At 38.2% G+C, this 21,175-nt stretch overlaps 1 protein-coding gene across 1 annotated transcript; it reads right to left on the reverse strand.

Moving 5' to 3' along the window:
- Positions 1-1,442: 1,442 nt before the first annotated feature.
- Positions 1,443-20,904, reverse strand: LOC123825613 (acyl-coenzyme A synthetase ACSM4, mitochondrial). Its single transcript, XM_045849169.1, has 13 exons — positions 20,689-20,904; positions 18,546-18,756; positions 16,573-16,780; positions 11,131-11,274; positions 10,221-10,377; positions 8,395-8,474; positions 6,840-6,963; positions 6,096-6,176; positions 5,865-5,966; positions 5,052-5,179; positions 4,860-4,959; positions 2,671-2,790; positions 1,443-1,529 (listed from the first exon to the last, which is right to left on the reverse strand). The coding sequence occupies exons 1-13, from the start codon at positions 20,887-20,889 to the stop codon at positions 1,443-1,445; spliced, it is 1,743 nt and encodes a 580-aa protein (XP_045705125.1). The 5' UTR covers positions 20,890-20,904.
- Positions 20,905-21,175: the final 271 nt, after the last annotated feature.

Here is a 21,175-nt window from a genome sequence, read left to right on the forward strand (position 1 = left end):
AAGTTTACGAACTGTTTATTTTCAATGACATTTGAGCATGTTTTCTTATAAATGGTGAGTTTCCTGGTTAGAATTGAATGCTTTTGTTTTTCTTTTTCTTTTCAAAAATTTTGTCAGTTTTAAAAAGTCCACCTCAGTGTTTTGGTTCAGTAAACTTGTTTTACTCTATGGAGGGAAGAGTGTTAAACTTGCTACTTTGAAACATGTTTCTCGCCCTGACTGGCGTAGCTCAGTGGATTGAGCGTGGGCTGTGAACCAAAGTGTCACAGGTTCGATGCCCAGTCAGGGTACATGCCTGGGTTGCAGGCCATGACCCCCAGCAACTGCACACTGATGTTTCTCTTTCTATCTCCCTCCCCTCCCTCTCTAAAAATAAATAAATAAAATCTTAAAACCCATGTTTCTCTAAGGTTAAACATGATTTCTAAATGTTATTTTTACCTGTATTGTTTTTGGTATGGCAAAATATTGGGCTTCTTTTTAATAGTTCCTGATATTTTTAGAAAAAAATCAAAATAAATATTCCATAAAGATTGGTGTCCTGTACTTTTCTTTCTTTCTGTCTCTTAGTAAATCTCTTGCACTATAATAAGTAGATATATCTTAAAAGATGTTTCTATGCCAAATTATATATCAATAAAAGTTATTATATTGTACTAAATAGTAAAGATACAAAAAATTTATTAATTGCTCTTGAGTAATTACTTTTAATTCATCCAAGTTTCAGATATTTTATAGTGAATATACTTCAAAATGAGTTATAGTAATATAGTATTTAATTATATTTACTTACTGGTTTCTGAATTATATATATTTCTCATTTTAACATTAATATTTTAACCCATCTTAAAGAATTAGTAATAATAGCCCTGGCTGGTGTGGCTGAGTGGATTGTGTGCTGACCTATGAACCAAAAGGGTCACCAGTTCTATCCTCAGTCAGGGCACATGCCTGGGTTGCAGGCCAGGTCCCCAGTAAGGGGGTGCACGAGAGGCAACCACACATTGATATTTCTCTCCTCTTTCTCCCTTCCCCTCTGTCTAAAATTTAAAAAAATAAAATGTTTTAAAACATGAATTAGTAATATATAAACATGTTAAGCAGAATTCTGTCTTGAACATTTCTAGTAGAATACTTCTGATCTTTATTTTGAATTAAACAAGCACAAAACAAATTCATTGTCCACTGTTTTTACAAGCAATCATTTGACCCCTGCAATTTTAAACCCTACAAGACAATCATTGCCTTTGTCAGTTTAGTCATTATAACAATTATCTTCCCAAGTATTTTTATTATTTTTATTTTTATTTTTTTGACTAACTACAAAACGCAGTCAGTTGAGTTTTCAACCAGGAAAAATCTGAAACATTTTAAGAGTTGTCAGGAAACAGACTAAAAGAAAGTAACTCCGTAAGTTCTTCATGACTCAATTTCCTGTTAGGCTATGTTCTTCCCCATTCGTGATTTCTCAAAATGTTGCGTTTGATTTTCCCAGTGATTGTCTTTGGGAGGTTTTCAACAAATTCCACCTAATTAACAAAAACATATTATGAGACACTTGATTCATTTTTACTTATTCCACTGTCAGTACAATAGGAGAAAGTATTCATGAAACCCTGTCATTAGTTTTACTTAGAGTTATGGGGATTGTCTGAGCCTAAGCTGATTGAATTTGGGAGGCACCAGAAACTTGTTTGTAGAGTAAAGATGACAATGATGCTTCATTATGTTTTTTTTAAGTGACCATTCACTCATGCTTTTCTAAAAGAATGTAATCTTTTACTCCATTGCTTTCTCCCAGTTCAAACTAGACCTAGGCCTCTATTGCCCCAGGCAAATAGAAGCCACATCTAAATGCACAGAGTAATAGCTAATTCTAGGGTTTTGAGCTCTCTTTTAAAAGCTGAGTTCTGAAGGTCCTGCAGGAGTTTTAGAGGTAATTTTAAGTATACACTATTTTCTCCTTGTGCTTTGCTTTGACTTATACTCCCTCGAGATAAGACTTAACTATATTTTAGAATATCCTCACACTTTTCTGAAAATCAACTGGTCACTGAATGAATTTAGTGGAGAAAATGTAACTAGTTCATAGGTTGATATTGACTATCTGCTGAAATGATGCCAGTTGAAATGGTGTTTTCATCATTATCAACCAGTAGGATTCTAGGATTGCAAGGACATTACAGTGCCATTTCTGTGTGTAGAATTATTCTTAAATCCCTTTTTGAAGAATGTTCCAGGAAAGATAACACAGTTTGGATATTTTGTCCTGAGCCTTAAATTTGGTCACAGGAAACTTACAGGCCTGCACTTTGAAGTTATAAGCATATTATGGCCTAAGAGTACTATGGTAGATGAATCATGTACTGTCTTTAAAAACAGTTTGCCACCATTATTTTTCTCAGGTGGTCTGATTTAGTCCTGTGAGGCCTTTTAGTAGTTACTCAGTTTTGCAGAGTTGATCAAAACTTCTAGTTTATCAAGCATTTGTAATATCCTAATATAAAATATTTTAAATCAAAATTCTTATGGCTAAACAAGTTGAAATACATAATCTTCTGTATAGAATGAGCCACCCTAAATTCAAAAGCTAGTAAAATCTATATATTGTACTTACTAGCTTAGACCCTGGTTTGGTCACATACACTTATTTTTGGGCAAAATACTTGCCTTTCTTGGATATTTGTAAGGTGCAGTTGATTTTTTCACATGATTCTGAAGTTCAAGAGTTAATTTCTCTGGGTTGGATGATTTAAAGGGTGCAGATAAGACAACAAAAGCCTTTACTACCTATAAGAGAAGAGTGAACTTATATTAATACATTTGTTTTTAAGACACATCAAGAGTTGGGAACCAATGCTGAACACAGGTACTCATGATTTGTTAATAAATGATGAATGCAAATGACCAGTGATCATCTCTGAATCTCTGAACAAAACTTGGGTGGGTACAAGTGAGATTTTGAGATCTAATTGAAGATGGTGGCTAGTAAGTGTGAGGAGTATAGTGGTTCAATAAAGCTGAGGGTTGAGTTTTATTTATATGTTGCATATATATTTAACATTTCAGTCTGACTCATCCTTTTTATTACACAGGCTGTCCTTGGCTTGCAGATGAACACTTACTCCATCAAACTTGCACTGTTAGGAGCATGTAATAGGGTGACAAATGGAGGTGCTAGAGAATGTGTGGTTTGAAAGGGGCTTGGGGAGGCCTAAAGGAGGATTGTGTATGATGGGAGATGGAATCTCAGGAAAGATTGATGTACCTTTGAAAGGTCTTTCTTTTTTCTTTTTAATCTTCACCTAAGGATATGTTTATTGATTTGACAGAGAGAGAGAGAAGAGAAACATCTTGCCTGATATTTTTTGCTTCTCTTTGTAATGCTATTTAAAACCCATCAGTTAGATAATTCCTGAGGTTAGCAAGTATAGTTTAAATTATTCATATGTTGATTTTAATTTGTGTTTACTTTTGATGTTCAGCTGAAATCAGTTATATTGAAAAGATGGTGGCAGGAGAAAAATATTTTGGAGAATGGACTCTATTAAGCAGGGAAGTAGTACAGGATGTTTGAGTGTGGGATCCATGGGGTCACTGCAGAGGGTCACTGGTGCATGAGAGGAGGGGGAGAGAGATGTGGGAAGATACTGATAGGCAATTGTTTTTGAAAATTTTCCACTTGCTGAGTCTGTAGGGACTTCTATGAGGAAAGGGATCTTTTTCCCTCCATGCTATATAGCTTCCTCCTATAGCTAAAGTATTGCTCTCATTCCCCAAATTTCTTTCTTTTTTTTTTAAAGATAGTTTTTTAAATCTCAGTTTTCTTTTACACTATTTTTTAAAAGATTTTATTTATTTATTTTTAGAGAGGGAAGGGAGGGAGAAAGAGAGAGAGAGAGAAACATCAATGTGCAGTTGCTGGGGGCCCTGGCCTGCAACCCAGGCATGTGCCCGTACTGGGAATTGAACCTGCGACACTTTGGTTCGCAGCCTGCACTCAATCCACTGAGCTACGCCAGCCAGGGCTCATTCCCCAAATTTCATTTCATCAGTCCTGAGGAGGCTTGTGGGACTTGTTTGACAACATGGTCAGTCTCCTGTTTGCATTGTTTCTGTGAGAAAATGTATTCTTAGTTCATGACAATAGTACATACAGTAATACCTGCAGCTTTTGTTTATGCAGTATATGTTATCTTTTTTTTTTTTCTTTTATAACAGTACCCTGACTTTCTTGTGGAGGATTACCCTAACTTCTTCCTGGCAGAATTGACATTGACTCCTACTTCCAATAACCAGCATATGATCCAGTTCTGGCCAGTCAGCATATAGCATTCCCCAGATCACATTGGTTAGAGATGTGATCCAAGATAGGCAAATGCTATTCTGGGAATTGCTTGAAACTTGGAAAGAAAGCTGTCTCTCTGGGGTTGTGAAGCTTGCACATCTGGAGTTGGTTGCTGTGAAGTAGGAATAACCTTCCAAATGGATAGAACATAACAGAAGAGCTACTAAATGGAGAGACTAAGTTTTGCCAACTTTGAGTGAACCCTTGAATGTAGCTGTACCTGTAGACCTCACTAATGGGTGAAATGATACATTCCTTTTTTTGTAAACTTAAGTCAGTTTGAGTTGAATTTTTGTCACTTGCCACCAAAACAATCATAATACATCCCCTTTGGGATACTATGTTTTTTACACAATTCGTGTGTAAAGTTGATTGCCAGTGTACATTTTTGCCACATGTATGCTTCATAATAAGAATTACATAATTACTCTTGATTCACTCTTCAGAGTGGCCACAAGGACAGAACTTGAAAATATAAAATGGCTACTTTAATTAGTGACATTCAAGCTACCTCTCCTCTGATTGGGTCTGGACTGCTGACAACAGCCGATTCAACAACTGCTGGGTGCTCAATCAGTGCACTCTCAACTTCAAATGGCCCAATACGGTAACTAGAAAAAAAGAGGGATTAGATCACTACACCACCAAGTCAGAGATCTCTTCTGGCAAGTTGTTACTTTCTAACAGTGGTTAATGTACGAACCCAGAGGATATGATGACATCATCAGCTCTGCCGACAAACCAGAAATACCCATCGCTATCCATCACACCTCTGTCTCCGGTCACATAAAAATCCCCTCTTATTGTTGCTGTAGTTTTATCTGGGTTGTCCTAGAAATCAAAAGATGACATAGGGAATTAATTTGACCTGAATATAAAAAGGGGTATGGCCTTTGCTGGGTGGCTCAGTTGGAGTGGCATCCATATACCAAAAGTTTATGGGTTTGATTCCCAGTCAGGGCACATACCAAGATGGGTTTGATCCCTGGTCAGGGTGCATATGGGAGGGGAGCAACCAATTGATGTTTCTCACATCAATGTTTCTCCCTTCCTCTCTCTCTCTCTCAAAAAAAAAATCAATAAATATATCCTCAGGTGAGGATTTTTAAAAAAGGAAAGAGGTATGGCACCCATGAAGTGACTAGTACACTGCACATTCTATTTCTAAAAGAAATTGATTTTTTTAAAAAGGTAATTTATAGTACAGAAAACAAAAGACCTGAGAGTATAATAAAAAGTAAATCTTTCACTTCTAGTGCCCTATATAACACCATCTCCCCAGGAGCCTGCTCAGGTGTGAGGACAACCACTGCAACCTGTTTCTAACATAGAATTTAATCTTTACAAAAACTCAGATATTATCCCTTTTTTACAGTTGAGATAGACTTGGATGTTGTGACTTGCCCAAGGTTACAGAGCAAAACATGATGGGTATGAAATTTGGACCCAAATCTGTGTGACTTCCTATACCACTTTTTTCATTAAAGTATAAATAGCACATTCGACATTCTTTTACCACATATTCTGAGAAGAAACAGAAGGGCCGTGTAGACTGTAGTCTGAGGGCAATTTCTCCTTCTTTTCCAGGTGGTAGGATGTTGCCATTTTCATCTATAACCTAATATGAAAGAATCAATGCAGGTTCCTTAAGTTTTCACAAAATGAAAATGGGTTATAAATAGTTATATAATGAATAGCAGAAAACTATATAAAGCATTCTTTATTGAGCCAGGCATATGTTACCCACCTGGACATTGTAGGGTGGTACTCCCTTCCCCATCGAGCCTGGTTTAATTTCTTGTCCTTTCTGATTGGCACAAATTATTCCCTATTGGGAGGGCATGTTTAACATAAATATATAAACATTTATATTCAATAGCAATTTTATTATGACAATGAAACTTGGGATTCAGTTTTGACCAATTTTCTCAGTATGTAAGCTCATATGCTCATATTCTGAAATATTTTAGACCAGTGGTTCTCAAACTTGAATGTTTATCAGAATAACTTTGTTAAAATAGATTGCTGGGCCTTATCCCAGAGTTTCTAACTCAGTAGGCCTGGGGAGGGAGGTTCTGAAAATCTGTATGCCTACCAAATTCTCACAGGCTGCTAATACTGCTGGCTTGAGACCCACAGTTTGAAGATCACTCTTGTAGGCCAAGGGTGCCATTAAGTGCACCTTGGAATACATTTCTTACTGGGGCTCTCTGGGGTCCTTCCCAGTGTAATGGAAAGATGAGCTGCACAATTCTGAACCTCTCCAATCCCAAACCTCTCTGTAACTTCTCCTTTGTGGGGAGGAAACAGGAAGACTAAGGAATAGTCATAATTCCCCTCCAGCAAAACCTAATTAGGTAATTCAGAGGTTTTGGTGACTACTGGCAAGGTAAAGTATCCTGAGAAGCTCCCTAAAAATTTAGAGCATGATGGAGACACTTGGAGACAGTTGACAGTCCTGGGGTTAAAAGGCTTTGCCCATTAAACATACCACTTCCGTCTGTCCATAGCCCTCGTACAGTTCCAGCCCAGTCTGCCCCTTCCACTGTTCCCGCACCTCTGGGTTGAGCGGCTCCCCTCCTGTCAAGCAGTGCCGCAGCTTCTTGAATTTATATCTTGAGAGACAGAGTTGTGTGGGTCTTTAGGGGAGAAATCTGAGTGGCTTTCACTACAAGATAATTGGGATGTTGTAGCAACAAGCAAATGAGCTAGGAGAGGAAAGTCTCAGGAGGGTTACTTAAGAAATATTTGTTGAGCATGTCCAATCTTGTCAGACATTGTTCCAGGCATGCTAGTGATTAAAACAGAGTTTTCTGACAGAGCTTACATTTTAGCAGGTTATTAAAAAGGAGAAAAGGTAGGAGAAAATGCTGATAATGATATTAAGCACTTACAAGTGATATTTTAATAGCTAACATTAGTTGAGCATTTACTATGTTGTAAGAGCTTTAGGAGCATTCTCATAATCCTCACTTTCCTCACTTTACAGGTGAGGAAACTGAAGCTGAGAGAAGTTAAAGAACTTCCACAAGGCCTCACAGTAAAGGGCTGAGCTGGATACTCTGTGCTGTGTGTACATTTAGCACTTGTGAGGTGCCTCACCAAGCATTCTGCTTACACTGAATTCTCACCATAATCCCATGAGGTGCTCTTAATCCTCTTATGGATGGAGTTCAGGGAAGCTTATCAAGGTCATCATGAGTGTCCAAAGTCACACTGTTAGTAAGTAGCAGAGTCTTGCATTTTCGACTTTGGAGCTTGAGTTTTTAACCACAGGCCTCAGGTGAGAAAGGTTGGAACAGCCTTACTCTGATACAGTAAGGTCCTAACTGGATCAGAGGGTGTGGTAGGGCATGAATACTGCCTATTCAAAATAGCCTTTAAGTAGCCCTTGAATTACTCTTGAAATGTGACCAGGGTGCTCACATTTGAGGGCTACAAAGGAATTGACACTGACTAGGATGAGAGAAGATTCATAGCTGCTTTATTCTGTCTCTCACAGTGCTCTCCCTGCTGGGTCTCCACACTTTGGGGGAACAGAGAGTGGGTGAGCCTGCATTCACTATTTAAACTGCTTCTTCTTTCTCTCATGTATTCAGTGTATATGACTCAAAATACATTGAAACTCTACTGGATATTGAGGTGACTTAGCCAAATTGAATAGAATCTTCAAATGATAAGACTTCATTAGTTTCTCTTCAAGGCAGTATAAATGCATTATGCTTGTTTTTTGTGGAGAGGGAGGTGGTGGGAGTTCTGGAACTATAGGACTCAGGTTTTCCCTAGAAAATGTTCAGAGGCTATCTCTGTTATTCTTAAACTGGGGAGAATTTTGCCTCCTTCCCCACCCCTGGAGACTTTAGGAAATATCTGGAGACATTTTTGATCATCACACCTGGTAGAGAGGGAGGTGCTACTGGCATCTAATAGATATATTGCTGCTCAACATCATACAATGCACAGGATGGCCCCCCAGGGCACAGAATATTATTTTCTCCCAGTATAGCTTTTGTTTATAGTTCAAATGAAGATTTCTGCTCATGTACCTCTTTAGGTCTTTTTGCACAAGCATCCGGTACACAGTGGGAGCACTGCACAGGATTGTGATGGGGTAAGTGGTAAGCGTCTGTATAATAGAAAGACACAGGTGTCAAAAGTAGCTCATTAAAGGCCATTACTAGAGCTGATGTCTACAACCCCAGATTCTCTTTTATTTTAATATGTACCCATCTCATAGGGATAAGAAAGCAAATACTTATTAGTTGTCATCCATGACTGTTTGCCTATTGGGAATTTTCAATATATTAGAAGGAATATGTATATGTTACAGTATTAGGCATACACAGTCAAAATTAACAAAAAGTGAATTGTTGAATTTGAGAGCTACCCTAAAGTTTCAACTAGCTTATTCTACTTTGGGGCTGCAAATTACCTATCATGGTGGAATTTTGAAGTACTGACTACTGGATAGTACTGACTCTAACTCTATATACGCTGCTCTACCAAAACCTTTCAAACACTGTTTCTATAAAAGATTTTAGTCCTTTTGAGTAGATTGATGAAATGCATAAATAAGGCACTTTTCATGCCTTTTATTAATTAAGATTCGCAGGACTCATTATACTTCTAACTCTTTAAAATCGAAGGCATCTTAAATCTGGAGAAATAATGTTTTAGAGCTCTTTTTTCTAGACAGATTCTACTATATTACATAATGAATCAACAGTGTGTGTTAAATTTAAGCATATGAGAGATCATTCTAAGACTGCATGTCTAGGTTTTCTGGATTATCATAGGCCAAGTTAACTCTTGATCTGTAAACAAGAATTTCTACTGTGTGTACTTGCTCCCTAGATTCCAACTATTTTCAATTAGTGTAGTGTCTATAACTAAGAATAGTGTGAATCCATAAACATTTTATAGTAATTAAAATATGCATTATGTTTATAAAATTGTATTCTTATTTTAATATATATTATACTAAATAAGAGTAATAATATAAGAATATATCATTACATTTATATATTAATTGGTATTAACAATATAATGTTAATATCTCTTACCTAACATAATAGTAAATTCAATGTTTAGAGGTACCTTAAAATAAAAAAATTAAGTATAAAATATTACATATTTTATAAAAGGATACTTATTTTACAAATGTACATTTTGAAGCTACAGTGTTAACTCATCTGCTTTAGGGAACTTTAAAAGCCTGAAATAGAGATTCCAGTTCTTATGTTACCTGACATTTCTGTTAAGATGTCAGGACATCTTGTCAGGCCACTTAGCAAAATAACAGGATGAGGATAGCTTTTATGGACAGACAAGTGTAGTATTTATTTAATGATATGTATTTTGTTAAACTTAATTGATGTTGCATGGTTGAAAATAATTGGGCTGAATCCCATTTTTCTAAAAGCTAAAGAAATTGGAGCCATTTGATATCTAGCTGTCTTTGGCTGAGAAGGGGGAACATGCTTGGTTTCAAGAATAATGTTGAGTTCTGAGAATTAACAGAGCTTCTCATGGGGAGAATGAGCTGCTCTGGCAGAAAGGTGAATCCACCTTCAGTTTCCTCCACACAGGGTTTCAGATTTACCAGATATTGTCTTGTTTCACTAATCAGATTTGTTTAGACTGGACACTTCTAATTTGTTATTTAGAATTAGATTCCTCAGTCGGTACAGATATAGCGACATTAGCAAATCCTTAACAATTTGAAGCAGAGGTACATTCAAAAGCCCTGAAGAATCTAGGTCTTAAAAAGGGATGATTTCCATAAGTCCAAGAAGTCCTTTGGTCTAAGGATTCATCTCTCTGTGGTTTGCGGGGAAACAAGGGAGAAATGTAGCCAGAAGTTATGACTTACATCTAGGAAGGTATTAGTGTCAAACTGGGCCATCTGATGCACAAAGACACAGGCTCCATGAAGCCAGGAAGAAAACACACTGCCAATGGCAGCTTTGACCCAGCCAGTGTCGGACATGTTCCATATGATATCTGACGACTTCAGATCTAGCCAATACCTAAATGATATGGAGGAAGCAACAGACAGACAAAAACAAAACAAAACAGCCAGGAAAGCAATCAAACTGGTGCCTTTGAGGACTGGCTGGAACCTCAATGGCTATAGAACAGGGTCAAAGGAAGCCTCAAGGCAGCATGAGTGACTCTATTTCCCACTTTTGTTAGAAAACTTTTTCAAAATCCTAGGTAGTCTGAGAGTGGAGTGGGAGGCTGGGTTTGGCATAATTTTCTGAGTTTGTCCTTTGATGCAACAAATATTTATTCAGCAAATATTATATGCTAGGCACTGTTCTACCTAGGATAGTGAGCAACATAGACCAGATACATTCTCATTTTAGGGAGCTCAATAGTGAATAAGCACACAATAAAGTGAATTAATATGTAAATTGATGTTGTAATTTTAAATAGTGATAACTGCTATGAGGAAAATAAAACAAGGTAATGTGATAGTTTGGGGATATCCAGGAAGACTTTTCAGGGTACGTGAATCTACCAGGTAGTGAAGAGAAGGAGCCAGACATGCTCTCGTGGGGGTTTATTCAAGGTTGATTCCTAAGTTCTTGCTTGATCAGTTAGTGAGCTTGTGCCATGTGCTGAGCTAAGGCTGGGCGAGGACATCAAGAGTTTTGTTTTCTAGATGTTGCATGGGAGATGTCTGGTAGTGATGCAAGTAGAGGTGTCATTTAGATGGCTAGATACAGATGTTAACAGCTGAGGAAAGAATTTAGCCAAAACACAGTTTTTTTCCCTACCTTCCACAGAGAGTATACCCAATTCCAAGGCTGCTCTGAGAGTGCTGGGCCATCTTAGGAGAACCTGTGGTCCCACTGGTGAAATAAATGGCCATCGGCTCTTGACTTTCTGTCTCCACACAGGTGTGCTCTGCAGAGGCAGACCTGTAAAATATGGATCGCCAAATGGGGGCTGAAGATGGCAGATCAGTTCAACTGGTGTTTCTTTTGTTCTGCTGCTTATGCCCTCTTGACATGAAAGATAGTTATGAAAACAGAACCTAATCCAAAGCCTCCCTAAGTGGAATTTCCTTATGAAATCTTAGAGGGACTTTGCACATCAGTACTAAGGTTTAACAGCTCACCTCTCTTCTCTCTTTCTCTCAAAAGATTTTTATTTATTTATTTTTTAGAGAGAGGGAAAAGGCAGGAGAAAGAGAAGAAGAAAAACATCAGTGTGAGAGAGAAACAACATTGCCTCTCATATACACCCTGATTGGAGACAGCACCCACAACCCAGGCTTATGCCCTGACCAGGAATCAAACTGATGACCTTTCACTTTGTGGGATGATGCCCATCCAACCTAGTCACACTAGTCAGGGCTCACCTCTCTTTTTTTAGGGTGTATCTCCTCATAGGCCAAAGGGATAGCTAAGATCACTTTCAATTAAAAAAAGAGGTATATTTTATTTATTTAAACATTTTTTCTAAGTGCGTTTTTAATCTATGAATTTTTTAAAATCAGTTTTGCCCTGGCTGGCATAGCTCAGTGGATTGAGCACAGGCTGTGAACCAAAGTGTCGCAGGTTTGATTCCCAGTCAGGGTACATTTCTGGGTTGCAGGCCATGACCCCAGCAACCACACATTGATGTTTCTCTCTCTCTCTCTCTCTCTTTTTCTCCCTCCCTTCCCTCTCTAAAAATAAATAAAATTAAATCTTTAAAAAAATCAGTTTTGAATCTTTGTAAATTATTATTACATTTCAGGAGCTTTTATGATTTAAAGGAAGATCTTTTGGCATTTGAATCAATCTTTTTAATACTTTTTATTTAGTATCTTCAATATCACTGGCAGACACAGTTAGTTGCTTACCAAATAGCATCCCTTCCTTCTTCCTTGCATCAGTAAACTTCTAATTTTGTTCAGGTATCTTGTAGCCATGTGCTTCAGGTGAGGAAACTTCCCTATACAGCTCTGGGAGGTTGGGAGTGGGAGGTCAAAAGTTAATTTTCATTAATCTAAGCCAATCTGGTTTATGGATGACCACATGATGCACTTATGGTCAGCGAGAATGGGAAATATTTCCTTGTTCTAAAAAGAGTCAGGAGGGAAGGATGTTGCCTTCCTTTATCCCATCCATTTTGTTCTCTGGATTTTAGATATTGCTGTGAAAGTGCATGGTGTCTGGAACTACCCAGCCATACTAGGATCATGAGAGGAATTAGCAGACACACCTAAGGTGGCATGGTAGAAAGATGAATGACTGGATTCTTGCTAACTTCATCAAGCCACTAAATTAACCAACTCTCATTCTACTTCTGTACTTCTTATTTGTGGTATAATAAAATTATTGTATTGCTTAAGCCACTTTTGCTTGTGTCTCCTATTGCTAAATTCAAAAGCATTCTGACTGTTAGCACTGTGTAACACTGTCTGCATAGAGACCTCCAACAATTCCTTCCATCCTTGTACAAGCATGTCCTCTGTTCTTAAAAACTGGGCTGGCTTTATGAGTTGGTTGGACCAGTAGAGTGTGGCAGAAGTTCTGTGACTCTTCAGCCTAGTCTTCAAGAGTTGTTGTTGTTTTTTTTTTCCCACTTTCACTGGGAGGAACACATAGCTGTTACATAAAATGTTCAGACTGTCCTACTAGAGATAGAGGCCATGTACAGGAGAAGTGAGGTGCTGCAGCCAACACCAAAGCCTCACACTTGTGAGTGAACACACTTGGATCCTACATTCCCAGTCAAGCAGATGTGGAACAGAGACAAATTGCCTCTGTCAAGGCCTGCACAAACTTCTAACCCACAGAGTTATGAGCAAATAAAATGATTGTTGTTTTACACCACTAAGTTTTGGGATGTTTTGTTACTTAGTGGATAACTGATAAAATGCTCCCAAATTTTTGAGACTCTTATGTAATAGTTTTAATTTCCTGGGATGTAGGAAATAAGGTAAAGGACACCATTTTAGTTCATCTTGATGACAAATAAATAAAATTATCGTTGAAACTGTAAAACAGTGAGGATTAATTATATAAACATATGCTATATTGTCAAAAGTAGTTTCATGAAATATTAATGTTGTTTTTCTTGCTAACTTGCCTCTTCTATTGTATTGATTCAATATATGAATAGAGTGAAGATAGTATGTATTAGGTGGTAGGAAAGAGAATTTCTTCACAGTGTCTGGTACCTGTGAAAGCAAAAAAAAAAATACCTCCTATTTGGATGCTTCTCAAACCTGTATAGAAACCTTTAGCTTTAAGGCTTTTTCATTTTTCTTTTACTAAAAGAACAGATACTACCATCTGTAAGTGGCAAGATTTTCAAGCAGTGGTTCCATTATCTGACTTGTCTCTTTTTCATGGAATATTTGAGCTATGTCTTCATGGATTTTTCAGAATTGATTAAATGTTTATGACTTCCAGAATTGTCTTTATCTACTTGAGTCTGAGACTCATATCTACCACTTGCTAGATATTTGGATATTCACAGACCCCTCAGTCTCAATATGTCCAACTTTGTACTCTTTCTCCAGCTAATAGTAGCCACCCACTCAGTCACCCAAGTTAAAAAGCAGCTCAACTCCTTTCTTCATCTTCAATGTCCAAACTCTGAGTCTTGCCACTTCTTTAGTGTGCCTCCTACTGTCCATCCAATTCATCAGAGCCTGGATTTAGACCCTCATGGTTTCTGCCCTACATTAGACTCCAAGATGGTCTCCCTGATTCCAATTTGGCTCTTCTAAACTTAATTTCCTATACAGCTTTCAGAGAAATCTATTTAAAATTCAGAACTGACCTTGACATTCCCCTTCTTAAAATTCATCATGGCTTTCTTTGATTGTAGTGTAAGTTAAAGATTTAGCATGTATGTGGGGTCTTTATATGAGAGGCTATATTCTGGCTTCCACTGTGACTTCATAACTGCCCATCCCCTGCACACCTTAGGATGTTTTTGCTTCTGTATCTTTGCTCCCATATCTTTGCTCAAGCTATTCCGGTCCACTCAAGACCAGAATTCAAGGTTCTAGATCCACAGGGAAGGGCCATTTTTACTAGGATAGGAAGGGAGAAACATCAGTCTGGCCCATAATTTTGTCATTCTCTGCATCCTATTATAAATATTCTGAAAACTGTTCATGGACTTCTATCCTTGGGAGGCAGAAGGAGGGTGAGAGGTCTTAAAATGAACTCCTTGAATAGAAGATTAACTCCAACAATGTGAAATTAGATCTGATTCTTGCTGTGTGTGAATTTCTGAAAGACTGGCCAACTGTTGACAATGACAGCTCTCCTTTCCTTGGTTTTTAGAGAAAGTCCATGGCACTTTTGGAATTATGATACTCCAAAGTTCTTTTGAAGTGAGGATTCTGTTTATCCTGAAAATACCCCCCCACACATTTGTAAATTTTAATTTTAAATTCACATGAGTTCAAAGACCCTTTTCTTTTGTCAATTTTGTGGCACCTTTAAGGTTTCTTGGGGACCCAGCAGAATGTTGGAGAGTTATTTAGGATGGAGGAGCAGTCTCTGACAAGGGATGCTTGCTGCCCATGGGGTATGCAGTACAACTGGGACAGGGAGGAAAACAAAACTGCAAGCTATATGTATTCTTTTGTTAATCCTTTAAAATGTTTATTTTCTATTTCGATACAATACACAAATGTACATGCATATAATTTATAAATCAGTAAATATACATGTGTCAGGGGAGCATGTTAAAATATTTTACTAATCTAGATGGATACTCAAATAATCTGGATATCACTACCTTAGGGAACCACTGCACTGCTAAAGGACTTCATTAACTTTAAAATAATAGAGGTAGTAATTATAGTTACTCAGAACACTCTGTGCCAGGCATCATGCTAAGCCCTTCCCATGCATTATCACATGTGGGTCTTTTGTACCCCATGAGGGAGATGCTGTCTTTATTGCCATTTTATGGAGAAGATACAGAGTCTCAGAGATGCTACTTGATGTATGCAAAATTACATAGTTTATAAAAGACACAAACAGGATTCACTGGCATGGCCCTTGGGAAAGAATTTTGATATTGGCTAGTAGGATTTGGTTTATATTAATTAGTAGGATAAAATTTCATTCCCACAAAGGAAATTGCTCTACTATTCAGTAGGGATTTCATGTCTTTTTTCTATAAACTTCTCCAGGAGATTTTTTAAAAAAACATAGGCTATTTAACAGCTATTTGAAGGATCATACCATTTAGTAACATTTTGCTTTCTTATAATTTAGGAAGCACTTTCTCACATATTAGCTGATTTTATACTGCATTACTCCTTGATATATGCAGAATAATCATCCCCATTTTACATACAAAGAATACTGAGGTTAAGTGATCTGTTTTGTTGATTCATTGGGTAAATATTTTTAAAGCACCAAATTTATGGTAGGGACTGGGGAGAGAGTGATCTACTAAATAAGCAGGGCCTCTGCTTTTTTGGAGCTTACAGTCTAGGACAGGGACTAGCAAACTTTTTCTGTAATGGACCAGAGAGTCAATATCATAGACTTTGTGGGCCTTGTGATCTCTGTTGCATCTACTCAACCCAGTTCTTGTAAGATGAAAGCAGCCATAGACAACATTTAAACAAATGGGTGTGACTGTGTTCCAATAAAACTTTACTCACAAAGCAGGTGCCTTGCCAGAATTGGCCCATGGGCTCTAATTTTCCAATCCCTGTGGTACAGGAGAAAACCAATAAATAAGGAACAAGTGACTGGGCATGATATTCAGATAGTGTTGAGGGCTATGAATAAAACAACAGCACACAAAGTCCAGAGTGGCTTGGAATTATGCTCTAGATGTGGTGGCCATAGACAGCCTCACTAAGGGAAAATATTCAAGCTGAAATCTGAAGGGAAGGATTAGGGAAGAGCATTCCAGGCAGAGAAACAGCAGGTACAGAGGCTCTGAAGTAGGGCGTGTTTGAGGAATAAGTGGATGGCCAGAGGGAGTAAAGGCAAGGAGAGTGGTCCACAAGTTAGAGAGAAACTATCATGCAGGGTGCTCACCACAGGCCGAGGTGGGACATAGGGCAATGGAAGCAGAGCTGCATTCCTTCCTTCTGTTCTTAAAACCTTTCATTAGGTGATACTTTTCTGGGAAGGATACCAGATCAGCCCAGTATTGCTGAGTCCATGGAGGCAAGGGTACTCTGAATTGTAGCTGTGATGTTATTTCCGCTTCTGACATGGGGCAGGGGAAATACTCACTGAAATAACTCCTGAAAGCTGAGCCACCCCTTACGGCTGTGTGGAGACACCAGGAGTTTGGTCTTCAAATCAGGACACTCTGACATGATGGACTCTACTGCTGGGGCCACCTCCTCACTGGCCACAAGGCACTTGGCCTTGGATGCTTGTATCCGATAGAGGATGTCTTTTGCAGTCAGCTGTGTTGTTCCTGGCATGAAGACAAGCCCTAGAAAGGGGAGAGTACCCTGAGGTAGCAAAACTGTTGTTCCCAGGAGACTTTGTTTATAAAATATATTTTAAAATTTCTTAGATATCATCCTTTCTTGAGAAAACAAATAAATATGTGATGATAAGGAAGTTAACTAAGAAAACACCTTAGAGGATCTCAGATTGTTCACTCAATATAAAAATATAAGATTATTTATTTTGCAAACCACTTGTTCTTATCAGCTTAGAAATTATTAGGACTATTGGTAGATTTGTGGCACGAATGGGTTCAGTGGATAGGTAGCTGGCTTGTAGGTAAAGGAGGAGATTGTCTTCTGTTGGATTGTAGACTGCATGGACTTTATAGCAAAACCAAAATATTTTGTCATATGGTACAAGCACCTCCATATTCACTCAGAAGCCCTAATAATTTTGAATTAGAAAACATTCCCCAGCTGCTTGCTTAACATCTAATTAATTGAATGGTTTTGACTATTCAGCTTGGATGTTTATTTTTAATCTTCACATTTCACAAATTGCATAAATCATGTTAAGTATTATTAAATACATTTTTATGACAAATAAACTACCTTTAACTCCTTCCAACCCAAAATTGGTTTTACTTTTTTGCAAATTCCTTTCTATAGTGAATGTGAAATAAATTTTATATATTGCTGTTTTGATTTAACATGGGCCATAAGAGCATTTTTAACACCATCGAGATATCCTTATAATTGTCTTTTAATGATATCCATCAAATTGAAGCATCATAATTTCAATTAGCAATAAACACAACTCCACTAAAGTTTATTCTTGGGAAAGTTATAATTTATTTGATCATCTTTATATAGTTGTTTCCACTTTTTTTTCTATTTTTGACCCTATTGCAATAGATATCTTTATGTTTTCTACAGAAGTATATTCTTATTTTATTTTTTTTATTTTGTGAGCACTTTTGTTGTAATTCTAGAGCAGGGTTTGGCCAACTTTTCCTGTAAGGGACCAGATAGTAAATATTTTAGGCTTTGTGAGTCATACCATCTCTGTCTCGATTAACAATCCCACTGTTTATAGAACAAAAAGAGCCATAAGCAATGTGTAAATGAATAAGCATGATTGTATTCCAATAAAACCTTAAAACTTTATTTCAAAAATAGATAGCCAATCTGTAGGCCATGGCTTTTGCTGACCTCTGTGCCAGAGGAGAAAAGAATCCTTTGGAAATTGAGGGTACATTATAAATCACTACTTTGGGAGAAAATGTGTCAGTAAGTATATTCATCTTTTTGTCTGGGAAGAGGTGGAAGTTTTCCAACTGGGTCCACAGTCATATTTTTATAAGTTCTTGCATTCTAAAATGCCTTTTCTTCCTTTTGTATTTTCATATAAGGGAGAATCCAAATATATGCAGAGAAGTAACTGCTGCATCACCTGGATAAACACATCACTATCTAGCTTTGCAAAGAGGCATTGGTACCCATACTTGATTTTACAGAACTTAGTGCTTAAATCCCAACTGCATAGCTTTTGAGCTGTATGACTTTTGGCAAGTTATTAACCTCTCTGAACCTCAGTTTCCTCTTTTGAAAAATGAGCATCATAATACTATCTACATTTTAAGGTAGTTTTGAAATTATTATCACATCATGATTGTTCTTAATTTCAACTCTGATTTTGCTGTCATTTGTAAGCATAGCTTCTAGTCAGAACTAACTAGTCAGAACCTCAACTTTTGCTTCTCTCTGTTTCTGCCTGACTTACAAAGGTTAAATATGTACACTGACCTGTTCGCATACAAGCCACGTTGACCAGCCACCACTCGGGGATTCGGGGCAGAATGATGGCCACTCTGTCTCCTCTCTTTAGGCCACAGGGCTCGATGAGCACATTGGCAGCCTTTCGGGACAAGGTGCCCAGTTCTCCAAAGGTCCATTTCACCTCGTTCCCTTTGCCATTCACCCACCAAAGGGCTGGGTTGGCTGGTCTCTCTCCTGTCTGGCCATAGGCACATGGAAGGAGAGAAGAAAGCTTATGGTCACCAAGTAGATGGGGAATCTACCATTGCTTCCTTTCATTACCTGTGCCTATGGATTCAAGTAACAGCACCCCAGATTGTCTTTGAAGGAACTACTCTTCTCCTACTGAATGTAGTCTTGGTGAAACATCACACCCGAGTGCTCTCCCTTCCCTGACCAGTGGGTGGGCATGTGACCCAAGTCAGGCCAACCAGATCTCTCCTGGACCTATCAGCTCTTGGTGCTTATGCATCCTCAGGGAGCTGGCCTAGCTTTTGTCCTTGCTGGGACTGACAGTGCCAGCTTGCAACCCTATTTTTGAGCTCTCTGATATCTTTCCAATAAACTTCTTCCTTGCTTAAGTTAAATTTTACACTATCCAAATAACCCTAATTGATGTCTAAGGTTGATTAAGGACATTATTAGATTGACTAGGAACTTTATTAGGTTGATTAGGAACTTTTGGGTATTTATATCCAAAAGGCTGAGAGTGTGGGTTTCATAGATAACAGGGAGCAGGGTGGAGGGCCGTGGGGGTGGGAATAGGCATCAGAATGATTGCTTGATTTCTGGAGGAAATTTATCACTCATAATTTTATAAAGCAAGTGATATATGCTGCAAAGCCCCCACCGTATACATTACCTGGGTTGGGGGGATTACTCCCTATTCCTTTTGCTATCTGAAATGCTCATTTTACCTTCCCTGGTTGGAAAAGATTTCAAAGCCCAACTTCCACATCACCCTCTGTGAAGCCTTTCTTAGCCTCCTCTTTGCCCACTGACTTCTCTGTGTTCTGCAGCATCATGCTCATATTCCCAGGGACTCCACTTTACTTTCTTGTATCACCGATGCATCCTTTCCCTACAGATGTGAGCTCCATAAGGTCAGGGGTTGGCTCAGGTACCTTTGTAAGTAGCTTAACTTCTGCAAGGTCAAGTTCCTTATCTGCAACACCTATGTGGTTATGGGGATTTGATGAAATAATATAGGTCAGTATTTCTCAATCTTTAGTCATTTGAGCATCACTAATGTTTGCCAAATTTGTTTACATTTGTGCTATTGTTCTTTGTATTTTTATTTACATCAACTCACTTTTACTTGTACATTTTCTTAAAACAGAAAATGTGTTTAATCACCACCATATTGGAAATCACTACCACCTGCTAAAAAGAGTTTACTGTAAAATAAGTACATTGAAAACACAGTGTGCAATTAAATTTTATCTACAAATTATTATATTTTACCTACTCTCTCTGCTCAAAAGAGTTTAGCAAGTGTTAGAGTACTGTTAAAACTTAATGGATTGAAAGAAAGAATCTTTCTTCTAAAAGGAAGAACTGAAACAATGCCAAGGTATGAAACTTGGCACTGTTTCATACCTTGTATATGTAGTACTTAACACCATTTTCTGAATCACAGGTTCTTGCAGTGTGTTTGGTAAGCACCATTAGGTAAAGTGTTCAGCTCAGTGTCTGCCATGGCATGGGGGTCAGGAAGCACAGACCTTGAACTGAGGCTACACTTCAGATACCCTGTAAGAATTGTTGCTTTGTTTTTCTCAACCTCTAATTCTCTTCTAATTACTCCAATGAAAACTATTCATAAAACCAAAGATCAGATTACTGTTTTTTTTGGATAAGCCTGTGACAAGCTCAAGCAAATGAGTGGAGAGCAAAGAGCTTGGAGAAAAATGAAGGAAAAGAGGTATGACTGAGTAACCATGTTGAAGGGGGTTGAGGAGGCTTTGGAGAAAGACACCCATGCATAGCTAAGCTTCAAACATATTCCCTGAGGAGAGAATAGGGCAGTCAGAAAAGAAAGGAAATCAAGAATTGAATTAAGAATGACAAGTGGACCCCAGAACAAGGAAAGGGAAAGTATACCAAGCACCTGAAGCCAATCATTTTATACCTTTTCCTTTTGGGACCACTGGTCCAGCACATCTCCTGCAAAGTTAAAGTTCTTGGGCAATTGTCTCTCACAGCGATTGATGGCTTCACAGTCAGCAAGATTCAGCGGCACCTGAAGCTGGTGATCTCTATGGAAGTGCCGGCCAGCTGGTTTGGCGAGCCAGATGAATCTGAATGCTTGGTAGAGGGAAAAAATCTTCATGTTTCCCAAGGGGGGTTGTTGGCTAACACAGATGTGGAAGTACCACAGAGCCTATGGGAAGAGATGGGTGGGGGTGTTAGTCTCTCTCAATGCCTGTGGTGATATTGGGAAGTAGACATGAGGCTGTGTGCTCCTGGGAAGTTGAGGAACACCTGAAAAACACCCCATTGTTCTTTTGAGCTGCAGCAGATAGCCACAGACTGGCCTCCCTGCCTCTGGGCTCTCTCTCTTCTGTGTGTGAGCAGATTAGCCTTAAAAAATCCCTACAACTATAGAATTGCCAAGC

Source organism: Phyllostomus hastatus, unplaced genomic scaffold, assembly GCF_019186645.2.
Source record: "Phyllostomus hastatus isolate PE091 unplaced genomic scaffold, TTU_PhHast_1.1 phas_contig_64, whole genome shotgun sequence".
NCBI classification, from domain to species: domain Eukaryota; kingdom Metazoa; phylum Chordata; class Mammalia; order Chiroptera; family Phyllostomidae; genus Phyllostomus; species Phyllostomus hastatus.

Bases quoted from the DNA above. Each gene is read 5' to 3' on its own strand.
- LOC123825613 (XM_045849169.1), bottom strand. From the start codon at position 20,889: ATGAAGATTTTTTCCCTCTACCAAGCATTCAGATTCATCTGGCTCGCC. The intron at 18,757-20,688 runs GTATAAAATGAT...GCCTATGGCCAG, and splicing joins AGTGGTCCCAAAAGGAAAAG to ACAGGAGAGAGACCAGCCAA. The intron at 2,791-4,859 runs GTAGCTTGAATG...CTTCTCTTATAG, and splicing joins CAGACCCAATCAGAGGAGAG to GTAGTAAAGGCTTTTGTTGT.